The sequence below is a fragment of the Tursiops truncatus genome, chromosome 6 (assembly GCF_011762595.2).
Source record: "Tursiops truncatus isolate mTurTru1 chromosome 6, mTurTru1.mat.Y, whole genome shotgun sequence".
Classification (NCBI taxonomy): Eukaryota; Metazoa; Chordata; class Mammalia; order Artiodactyla; family Delphinidae; genus Tursiops; species Tursiops truncatus.
Window position 1 is genome coordinate 46104968 of NC_047039.1, and position 12555 is coordinate 46117522.

At 37.5% G+C, this 12555-nt stretch overlaps 1 protein-coding gene across 5 annotated transcripts in view; it reads right to left on the reverse strand.

Annotated features, from left to right (window-relative positions):
* FOCAD (focadhesin) overlaps window positions 1-12555 on the reverse strand; it is a 313712-nt gene that overhangs the window by 110351 nt on the left and 190806 nt on the right. For all 5 annotated transcript variants that reach the window (XM_019934890.3, XM_019934889.3, XM_019934891.3 and 2 more), the window contains exons 16-18: window positions 12085-12219; window positions 8550-8600; window positions 7464-7547 (exon numbers count right to left, since the gene is read on the reverse strand). In XM_019934890.3, coding sequence (XP_019790449.1) covers window positions 7464-7547; window positions 8550-8600; window positions 12085-12219 — 270 coding nt within the window. The remainder of the gene's footprint in view (window positions 1-7463; window positions 7548-8549; window positions 8601-12084; window positions 12220-12555) is intronic.

The window sequence follows — 12555 nt, forward strand, 5'->3', positions numbered from 1 at the left end:
AATGGTAATATAGTAAGAAAATCACCATAAACCAGCCTAAGCAATGATTACTATAGAAAACTAATAAAATTTTATACCATCTGACAATAAAATGCAAACACACATTCAATATATTGAACTTCTGTAGTTTATAATTAAATAGTTGCCTTGTCTGAATACATGTTTTAAAAATTTGTGATTTCAGCCATATTTCTATGACAAAGCTTAAAATCTTCTAGTAGAATATACATAGTAGAGATCAGGAAGACACAGAATGCTGTAGCTGACTTTTTTTTTTAGACTTAGCAGTTTGTTGCTATGGAATATAAAAACACTAAAATCTGCAGTTGGTAGCTATACTTTATAGTGTCTAATTTGCCATTTGAAGATTTTGTGGTTACTCTGTGATTAGTTAGATTTATTTGAACCAAAAATTAAAAATGTAAAAAGATTACCACTATTGTAGTTTCCACAAGCTATAACTGTCAAGCAATTAATTAAATTTTTAATACTTTCAATGACACACCATGATAATGCCCACATGGAGATAATTAAGCATTAGGGGAGGAAATCAAAATATATAAATGTGGTTGCTATAACCATAAAGTGCCAGAACCCAGTCATTACCATTAGCCTGTCTCCCGGAGTTATTTTTAGAAATAATTAACAATTCCTGCAGACTGCCTTTTTCATAGGTCCCCAAAGCACTGTTCCGTTTAGGAACTGCACTGAGTTAGGATTCTTGCAGGGGGATAAAAGCAAACAGAGATAAAATGCTTCTCACGTATAATAACCTCAACTCCGATGAAGCCTTTCAATCATAACTAGCGTTCTTTTCAGTAGTGAAGGAGTGAAAGCAACCTGACCACCAAGCACTTTCCAAGACAAGATTTAATTCTGATTCAGTCTTGAGGATCTAATTCTCAGAGGACTGAGCCAGCCATAATTACAGAGATAGCAATGACGCATGCTCCGCAGAGGGCATGCCTGCATTTGTTGATATCAGCGCACACCAGAGGAACCCTGGCACCTTTGCAAACCTTTTGGTTCTGACAAGCAGGGTTTTCTGAGTGTCTCTGGTCTGTGTATATACTTGGAATTTGCCACATTTGGTATCATCAAGAGGTATCTTAGAGATTTTAACTAGTCCTAGTTGCCTAAAAAGTTTCAAAAAAAGGAGTTGGTTCTGGGTCTGTTTACCTTGCTTCCTGACTTTTTACACATTATAGTACAAATTGAAAATAATATTTGAACAGCATATGGGGGGAAACAGACAACAATGCTTACAGCTGGAGGCTACATGAATAACACCAGATACTGCACCAGAGCATCAGAGCACTGGGTAGCTCTGCTACATGTCACATTCACAAGTGATAGGAGACTCGGGGAGGTGGAAGCCAGCGGTAAACACTTAAGCTAATATGAAAACTCATAGGGATGGTGAGGATGTGGAGAAATCAGAATGCTCACACACTGTTCGTGGGAAGGTAAAACGGTGCAGCCCCTTTGGAAAACGGTTTGGCAGTTTCTCAAAAAGCGAAATGCAGAGTTACTGTATGGCCCAGCAATTCCACTCCCAGGTATATGACCAAGAGAAGTGAAAACAAATGATCACACAAAACTTTCAGACGAATGTGAATACATTAGTTGTAACAGCAAAAATGGAAGCAACTCAAATATCCATGAGCATATAAACAAAATACAGCACACCTACACGATGGAATATTATTCAATCATAAAAAGGTATGAAGTGCAGATATGTGTTCCACATGAATGAACTTGGGAAACATTATGCTAAGTGAAGGAAGCCAGTCACGAAAGATCACATGCTATATGATTTCATTATAGGAATCAGGACAGGTAAATTTAGAGAGACAGAAAGTAGATTAAAGGTTGTTTAGCGCTGGGGGGAAAGAAAGGGGTAATGGGGATTGATTGCTAATAAGACGATCTAAAATTAGATTGTGGCAGCTCTGTGATTAGTTGCACAGTTCTCTGAATACACTAAAACCACTTGAATTGCATGCTCTAAATGGGTGAATTGTATGGAATGCAGATTATATCTCAGCAAAGTTATTTAAAAAGAAAGGAAGGAGGAAGGGAGGAAGGGAGGCGATAGGAAAGAGAGGAAAGGGGAGGGGAGAGTGTGGGTTGGAGGAGGGGCAGCAGAAGAGGCAGCAGCACAAGCGGAAGCATAGGAAATAGAGGCGGAAGCTGCCACGACCTTCAGAGGGACCTCAGCTGGTGGATGAACTAGGCCAAGTGACCAATGCTCCAATTCCAGAATTATGTAGTATAAAAGGAATCTGATTTTTGCACACATTTTAGCCTATCCAGTTTAACTGCTCAGTGAGTCACAGCACACAGGCCATCAATACTTCCGACAGCCACTAAAGAAGACCGACTAGGTTGGGGATTTTAAAAAAAAAAAAAGATCCGTTCATCCATCTTAAGTTGTCTAATTTTGCATTCACATAACTGCACCCCTATATTAAATTTATCTGCTGTGCGATAAACAACATATGTCTGCATCTTACATACACATATATGTTAACAAAGACACTAAAGATGTACTGTAATTTATTTTATTTTATTTATTTATTTTTGGCTGCATTGGGTCTTCGTTGCTGCTCATGGGCTTTCTCTAGTTGCAGTGAGCGGGGGCTACTCTTCGTTGTAGTGCGCAGACTTCTCATTGCCATGGTTTCTCTTGTTGCAGAGCACGGGCTCTAGGCACGTGGGCTTCAGTAGTTGTGGCTCACGGGCTCTAGAGTGCAGGCTCAGTAGTTGTGGCGCAGGGGCTTAAGTTGCTCCACGGCATGTGGGATCTTCCAGGACCAGGGCTAGAACCCATGTCCCTGCGTTGGCAGGCAGATTCTTAACCACTGCACTGCCAGGGAAGCCCCAATGTACTGTAATTTAAGTATAGATGATATACTCTGCCTACTTATAATGGTAGGATTACACCTTCAATTTTGTTTCTTCAAAGGTGAGCTGATTCTCTGAACTAAGTAGCACTTATTGTTAGACTTTGGTTTCATGGCATTTCCCTACTCCTCTGTTCATCTCTTAAAGAAATATTTGTTCCAGCTTCCCTATACTAGTCTCAGTCTTTTCCCTTTGTTTGTATGCAACAAGTGAATAAGATCAACGTAAGTACAACTAAGGAAAATCAAGGGAAGTCATATGAAAAAATACTTGTTAAAATTATAAAATGTTGCTAACTATATTACATTAGCTACTCAAACATCCAGGAAAAAACTGTCTATTTAGAACACACACACACACACACACACACGCACGCACATACGCACACCAACTACACGCTTCCAATTATAGCTAAGCTTTGTTGAAGAAACTTAAAGGGAGAGCCAAATATAAAATGATAAATTACTTTTAAAATCTGCTTTAAGTTGAATATTGGAAAGCTTATCCTACAAAATGCCTTACTTACTACATTTTCTGAGCCAGATAACCTTTCAACCACGTTTCTGTGTGTGCAACCTAAGAAAATCCAGGAGTTTGTGCATAAACAGAGGATTTATTTGGAACTCGTTAAGTATCTGCATAAATTCATTTAAGAAGAGAAACAGCTTCTGATGAAATCAATAACATTCACTTAAATCAAAGCGGAACAGGTTACACCACATTAATACCAACCCAGGGTGCATAATAAGTTCTTTTATATTACTCGCTTCTCAAATTAACTCCAGAAATCAACAACACTATCTTAAGAGCTCTATAATAAAAAGTTTAATTTTTAAGCAGCCAAGCATTTTTTAAAGAACCCAAGTCAGAGAGAAGAGTCAACCTAAATGTTTATCAATTACTGACTGTTTTACCAGAAAAACCATTCTTTGTAGTTTTTTTGGTTTGTTTTTCTGTTTTGTTTCATTTTGGGGGTGTCAGGGGGCACTAAAGAAGGCAAAGGAGAAGGATAAATAGCTAAAAAGACAAAGAAATACAAACTAAAAGGGAAAAATCATTCATGTCTATTTTTTAACACTGAAATCAACAGGTCCTCAAAGAAGCCCCCCCGAAATTTTTTGACCAACTTTAGACTTGCATGTTTCAAGTGATTAACAATAATATTTTTACAAACCAACAAACACATGGATTCATTCACTGGCCTTATTTCCGTAGTGTAGTGGTTATCACGTTCACCTCACACATGGTTTCATTCAACATTCCCAGCTCGTAAGACAGCCTAGCACTTAGTATACGCCCAATAAATAATCACTAAACCAATGCAAGTGTTAAGTGTCTATCATCAACGATCCCACAAAACTTCCTAATAACAAACCAGTGACAAGAAAGATGAGTTAATGAATCTGCTATTCAAATCCCTGGCTCACATGATATCTCATTCAGCTCTACTCTCCATTGATATTTTCCATCTTACCTTAGGTGGTACTGTTTCGTTTAACCCTAAATATTCCTTCTGATGTCTGTCACTCCTTTAATGCCTTCTGTTTACCAGCCTGTTAGCTTTCTTTCAACAAGTTTCACAGTTTAAGTTGATGCAGCAATGAACAAGAAATCTTTCTTTGATAAATTTAAAGGTGTACTTACAAAAGTAGTTGAATTATAATCCGCAAAAGTCACCATGTGGATAGTATCTTTTAAAAAAATTCTCTTTTTAAAAAAAAATTTCTACTTGAAATTCACTGTATGTTCTGTTAAAAGATTATTTCACAAGTTTCCACAAGTAGAAAAAGAGAACCTGTACACCTTTCACTGGAAAGGTATACAAGTAGCCTTCAGTTTTGTGAGTAAACCAAACTGCCCCTGGTGCAGAATGAGTAAACTCTGACAACAAGGAGGAATCTTAGATTTTACACTAGAGAAGTCCCTACCTGGCAGAGACTTTTGAAACAGTTGAAAGTATGCTTTGGAAGAAAGTGAGCCACAGTTTCACATCACTGCCACTATCTACAAAACAGAGGTGGGATCTGGGGTTGCACCCTTAGCCTTCAGGGACTTGTTTGGAATATGAACATACTGACCATTTTCTGGACTTTTAGTTCTTAGATATTCAAACAGCCAAACTGAAAATCAGTAATTAATAAAAAGAAGAAGAACAATGCATGGTGTGGTCTTGGAAGTAATGATTCTCCATGCGGAGGAAGGTCCTCTATATCAGAAACTGGGGGTTGAAATGGGGTGGACTCTTTTAAACCATATGTCCTCTCATCTTAATCTCAGTTAAGAATATCCACGGTAGTGAACCTCTGTTACATATGAGAGGGAATCACATCCTAGACGCGGGTTAGGGCAGAAAAAAGGTTGAAAAGCATGGCTAAAATCAGTCTTAGAGACTTCCTTTACAGCTCTTCACGCTCTGCTAGTGAAAACCCAAGCATATATAGTACATCACTACCCTTTATGTTGGAAGGTATAAAGAGCTATTTATGGTTATTCAGGGATCAGAGGATATAGAAGCGTTAGATTAAGAAAGTATCTAATATTTGACTGCGTACAGCACTTAGCTGAGTAATAACTCTAACAAAGACAACCAGAAACTAAACATAACCCTCAAGTAGGATAAAATAGAAACATAACATTATTTAAAGAGGTAGAGACTAAACAGTCAAGAGTGTATGGGAGTTATTTAATAAAAGCTATCATTCCAGCTGGAATGTTTCAGTAATAATAGCTAAAAATAAAGGTAATCATTATGTTGTAATCTAAATTACCAATTGCTTATTTAAAATAATATAGGGACTTCCCTGGTGGTCTAGTGGTTAAGACTCTGCACTCCCAGTGCAGGGGGTCAGGGTTCGATCCCTGGTCAGGGAACTAGATCCTGCATGCATGTCACAACTAAGAACCCACGTGCTGCTACAAAGATCCCGCACGTGGCAATGAAGATCCCACGTGCCTCAACTAACACCCAGTGCAGCCAAAAAATATATATGTATGTATATATATAAAATAAGAAAAAGTATCTTTCCAGATAGTGTAGGTAATCTATTGGTAGGAGTTTACATACCAAATTTACATGTAATTTTTTCCTTTTTCTTTACCTTTCTCTCTCTTTTTTTCAAAAGCTATGGGTATTGCTAGTCACCATGGTGTAGTCTGAAATCCCATCTTTTTAAATTTTACAAGTCATAGGACATCTTTTGTTAAGGCTTCCTGTTTGTGATAACTGCACAACAAGCTGGCCGATCTGTCTTCGAGTTCTCAGTGACACGGGAAATCCTGCCTCACTTAGGATTTGGTTTTACAAGAGCCTATCTTCAGTCCCTCCAATTCAATTCAATGAACAGAAGTTTGCCTGGTTACTACTGGCATCTAGTCTCTGCATAAGCTCAACCCAGAAGAAAAAGTCAACTCATTTTAATGCCTGAGGATCCCAAGAAATTCACAATAAAACTTGCCACTTCACCTCAAGGACAGATTCTGGGTAATGTTACGCATAACTTCTTCTAAAACAATGTCTTCCTTACACTCTAAAGGCATTAAATAACCATTTGTATGCCTTTGAATTACAGTAACACTAAATGTGAAATCATACACTTAGGGACTTCCCTCGTGGTGCAGTGGTTAAGTATCTGCCTGCCAATGCAGAGGACACGGGTTCGAGCCCTGGTGCAGGAAGATCCCACGTGCTGTGGAGCAACTAAGGCCATGCACCACAACTACTGAGCCTGCACTCTATAGCCCGCGAGCCACAACTACTGAGCCCTCGTGCCTAGAGCCTGTGCTCTGAGAAACCGCCACGATGAGAAGCCCCGTGCACTGTAACGAAGAGTAGCCCACGCTCGCCACAACTAGAGAAAGCCTGCGCACAGCAATAAAGACTCAATGCAGCCATTAAATAAATAAATAAATATTTTTTAAAAAGAAAGAAATCATACACTTAACTCCTTAATATAACCTGATAATTTAAAGCTGGTTATACTAGGTAGGTAGTAGAAAAGGTTGTATGTTTTTAGTCTAGCCTAAAAACTAAGATAATGTCTCACAGTGTGTTAACCCTTAAAAGAGAGTGATACTTTCTTCATCCAGTTCTCTGGGACTAACCTATATATCATTTCAAAGTAAACAAATAAATAGCAGATTTTTTTCCGACGGCACTTCAATTCTGTATCACAAATAAAGATCTCTGGTTGCTCAGGTGGTAGAAAACCTTACTCTGAGCAGGCCATGCTTGGATGTGAAGTTCAAGATGGCGCACTAACTGGGTAAGTTGGTTCCTATAGTGACACAGACCTTGCCCTGGGCACAGGGCAATGCAGTCATACACCAAGTCACCTTATAGAGATTTCATTTTCACCTTCCATCTGCTTCATTCATTATCTGTGAAGTCTAAGACCTCTATAGTCTACTACAGATTAAACAAATTATAAATATAAATTCTTATCTTTTATGGACAACATATCTAGAGTTACAGGTAAGAATTCCCTAAGCAGGGGATATAAGTAAAGTTATAAAACGTAGCAGTAAAGAGATACCGGTAAGAAAGCAGAAAAACCTACCTGTTCAGGCAGATGAAGAATGGTGTGCTCCCTGGCACCGAAGTGTGACAGAGATTTATATGCAGCATTTGCTACAACTGGGTCCTAGATAGAGTAAAAGTAAGATAAACAAAAGAAACAACATATATTAAACATCAACTCTGGAGGCAGAAAGAAAATCTTCCCTGACCAACCTCAAAGTTCTATAGTCAGTGCTTTGGAAATGGTATTCAAGCCTTGCTTAGTACGTCCCAATTAAAAATAGAGAGAAAACAGCACTGGACAGAGGCATCAGAAAAACCACATTTCTATCCTAGCTGGGACATTAAACATAAAATAACTCCTAATTGCTCAAGTCCCCATGAGGTGGTATGGTTTAGCGGAAGGAGTACGAGGGTATAGAGTTTGATAGGCCTGGAAGTGGACTCTGAGTCTCCGGCTACTCCCTGGGAGAGCTGGTCTTCTGGAATCTAAGCTTTTTCACTCATGAGCCAGGTGGAACATCACCAACACCCTCTGCTCTATACTCCTTGATTGGAAATGACATTCGAAAAATGGAGAGTATACACGCTACTGTATATAAAATAGATAACTAATAAGGACCTACTGTACAGCACAGGGAACTCTACTCAGTACTCCGTAAGGGCCTATATGGGAAAAGAATCTAAAAAAGAGTAGATATATGTATATGTATAACTGATTCACTTTGCTGTACACCTGAAACTAACACAACATTGTAAATCAGCTATACTCCAATAAAAATTTTTAAAAAACAAACAAAAAATGGAGCGTACTTTTTATTTGATGTGCTTATCGGTGGGGGAGGGGCAAAGCAGGAAAGAGGAAGGACCTTTAAAAGGAGAGACAATGGCAACAGTCCCTCTTCATATCTGTCAGTGTCACAAAGTAACAAGTGCATTATGGTGAAAATGTATTAACCGGCATAAATTAAGAATAACTTTTAAAACCTAAATTTATTAATAGTCACAATTCTTTTAAAACCAAGAAGGCATCATTTCAAGGGAGTTATATTTTTATCCTAAGAGTCTTATTTCACAGTTCTTTCCCCAGTTTGGTTCTGTTTCACTGACGCCCTTGTGACAGTACCTTGTTTTGAGTGTGGTTCCAGAGGAAGCTGAGGACTTGAACTTTAAAATTCTGAAAAATCAACAAACAACAGAATAAAATTTTAAGACAAAGATAAAATTGAGAGCAAACAATCTAAAGTAGCAAATGTAGAAATTAAATCACTTAAAAAATTATACCACTAGCAACTGACTTAATCTGTACTTATCCGTCATTCATAAAATGAAAATACTCAGAAACACTCATCATCTAAACATATGGATATGTTAAACAAGGTGATATTTTAAGATTATTGAATTTAGAAACCTAACCATTTCTTACTGATCTCTCAAGTCTTAGTACAAATGTCACTCTCCTTTTTCATGCCTCTATTCCTAACCCCCTACCCAGAAGAGAGCTCTCCCTTCTCTAGGCGGCCATACGGCACATGGCACAATTTAGCATCTAACGTGATTATCTGTGTATGTGGTCAACTCCCTACTAGCTTGTACACTCCTTAAAGCGGTGGCTGTCTTTCTCATTTCAAAGGCCAGTACATAAAGAATATAAAGCCCAGTTCCTCAAATGACAAATATTTAATAACTCATTGAGGATAAAAAGCCATTTATCTTCCAACACTCAATGTCTTCTTAATTTCAGCCACATCTAACTTCTTGCCCTGCTAATCGTATGAGGTTCTTCTATACCTCCTTGTGTTTGCATATTCTCTTAAAAACGTCAATGAAAAGCAACATTTTATTAATTCTTCACGATCCTTGTCTAATAGCACCGACTAAATAAGGTTTCCTTAGATTTCTCCTAAGAATGTTTGTCACTTCCACCACCACACTCTCGTAGCCCTTTGAGTAACTGTGCTCATCAAATGTTATTATAATTATTATTGCTTATGTCTGTATCTTTTACCAGCTTTTGAGCTTTCAGAAGGCAGGGACTGACAACATGGTATAATGGAAAAATATAGCCTTGGAGCTAGAAAGTCCTGGGTTTAGAAAACAGCTTTCACTTAGAAACTACAGTGTTGGTTCAGTTACTTGTCTTGCATGTAGCAGATACTCAATAAATATTTGTTTAATGAATGGATAGACCTCTTAAAACCTCAGATTCTTTTGCTATAAAATGAAAAATAATAACTTCCTATCAGATATTAGAACTAATTGATATAAAGTAACTGGAAGAGCACTGGGGAATATAATAACTACTTAAAATAGTGTCTATTATTGTTTATTAGTATCTCTAAGGCCTAGCACAGTTCTAATAAATATATTCTGAGTCAATGAATGAATGATCAAGCACTTTGCAAAGCAATTCAGAAAATATACAAGTTGAAACATGGACTCTATTTTCAACAAGCTTATATGTTAATGGAGAAAATATATGTATACATATACCTGTAGTATAAAATAGAAATAAATGTTCTTAAGACAGTATAGATAAAGAACTTCGGGAGCAATAGACTCCTGTTGAAGAAAAATTCTCAAAGGATGAGATAACTTAAACCAATTCTTTATTTCCTAAAATAGACTTTAAAATTAGAGGTGAAAAAGAAGGTAATACTAGACAGAGAGAACAACATGAACAAAGGAAAAGCAATGGAAAAATTTGGAAGCAGAGAAGGAATCTACAATGGTTTGGTTTTCCTGGAGTGCAGGAGGCGGAAAAGCAGAATGAGGCCAATTCTAAGAGACCTTATTGGCTCCATATAAAGAAACTGGACTTCACTTTTGGTAAACACAAGGCATTTGAGGTGACTAGGGATAGCAACGACCTAAGAAATGTTTTGGGAAAACTATATTCAACTCGGGCTTACATACAAACAAACTCTAAGCACTTAATAGAAAACAAATTATTTAAACACACACAGGAGACAGGAGGAGGGAGGGAGAAAGGAAGGGAGGGAGGGAGAAAGTGGGGGAGGCGGGGAGGAAGGGAGAGACAGAGCGACAGACGGGAGAGGGGTTTCCCTACGTTTCTTTACTTCTGCTGCCAGGTGGGCTCTGATCACTGAAGTAATCTCCCTACTAGGAGGAAACTGATGGATGAAATGGTCCCCAAGCCATCTATCTGAATAACAGAGGAATCCTAATGTTATTATAAGCATGAAGATAAACCAAAATAAAATGTCACTGAAAAGGAATGTAAAATTTGAAGGAAAAAAAAATCGTCCAAAAGACAACTTACAGCTTACCAATGTAAGCAAACATAAAAAACACACAAGCCACTTCATAAATTCAATGTAAGAAAAACTGAAAGTACAAGCAATACAAAGGTATATGAGTTCAGCCCTTGAAGACAGAAAATAAATATACGTATCACTGCATACAAAGTCCTTATTTTGTGTTTTAGTATGGGCTCCTTATCAGTAGCCTGGCAGATTTTCTGACAACATGGGGTATGTATCCACGAACAGTGGCCATAAAAAAGACTGTTGGTGAACTATATACTCTAGGAGTCTCGAATTGATTCCTTTTTTAATATCCCAAAACAAAAGCCCAAATGTGAGAATAAACTCACAATATCCTGTATTGGTTCATTCAACAACTAGGTTCTGAATATACATTATGTACCATGCTAGGTATTGTGTCCTTGGTAAGGACAAATTTGATTTTATTCACTGTGTAGCATTTAGAATGATTAGAAGTATTATCCTACAATCCTGTCTTCTCATGTGATCTAAAACAAGTAAGGGACTATTCTTGGAATCTTACAGAGGGCCAGTTTATCAAAGTCTGTGAAGCACTAAATCAAACTAAAGGTTCACCAAGACTTCAAGTGGAAATCAATTGAGGCTCTTTGAAGGAAAAGTCAATAAAAAGGTGAGCTTGAAAGGGGATATGGCTACAAAAGTGGAGATATAAATGAATCTGCCACCCTCTCATTTCATTCAAAGACGAGATAACAGAGAAAATGTTAAACAGAAGTACGTGAATCTTACAGCAAAACATCTTCCACCAAGTGTTTCAATTCATTACGATGACAAACATTGCCTAGTTCATAAAATTATTTTCCTCTCCTAGGACAGGTTGATTTTACAATCGTCTTCATTGAAGAGTATACATGAAAAGCAAAGCTATATATAGAAAATGTAAACTAATAAACTAACACGTAAAAAATCAAATCTCTATGCCTAAGCTAGAAAAAACCCACAAATGACACTATGTCTATACTACTCAGAAGTCTGCCCTGCCTTACTAAAGCCTTTGTAACACTTTTTAGAATTTAAAACACCAACAAAATGCATTTAAACTGTTGGCCTCGTGAATTCTATTATTTTAAGAAACACTATTTTAACATATGGGCTTTAAAAAATCTTGACTATACTTTCATAATAAAAACTTGGCATCCTTCACGTAAATAAATCTCAAAGACAGAGGACTGATAAGGGTGGATATCCTCCTACTCCTAGGAGTCCATAAAGATATCAACATGTTCACAGAACAAAAAGTGCTAAATGATTTTTGGCAAACAAAAGATACGAATATTTTTTCCCAAAAGTTATGATAAAGCACATGTCTTCCCAATGTAGAAACAGACAATTTATTGAGCTCTGAATGCATACCTCATATTCAGCTGTATTGACTGTTAAGGAAGGAACCAGAGAAAACAGTTCACTGAGGGTCTTCAAAATGAGAGGTCTCATGTCACAACTCAGCTTTGGGGAGAGAGCATTCCAAGTGGAGCGAATACAAACCACCTGTGAAGCAAATACAAAAGTCAATGCCTAACAAAATCCCAGCTCATATGATGCCGTTAGTAAAGAGTACTGTCTTTCATTATAAGGAAACTTAAGAACAAGAACACTCCTAGCAGTTAAGATCTGATAAATCATCACCCCTCAAAAGAAATTATTTAAACTAATATAAACTGTTGTTGAAGAAGATCCAGCCTGCCTCACACTACTGCTTTTTTACTTTATTCTGGTTAACCAAAGAAGCAAAGCTTTGTCGCTCTCCCTCACGCACAAATACACACAAAATTCACTCCAGGTTAGCTACAAACATTGTTGAATAGCCATTCTCTGAAACCAAGA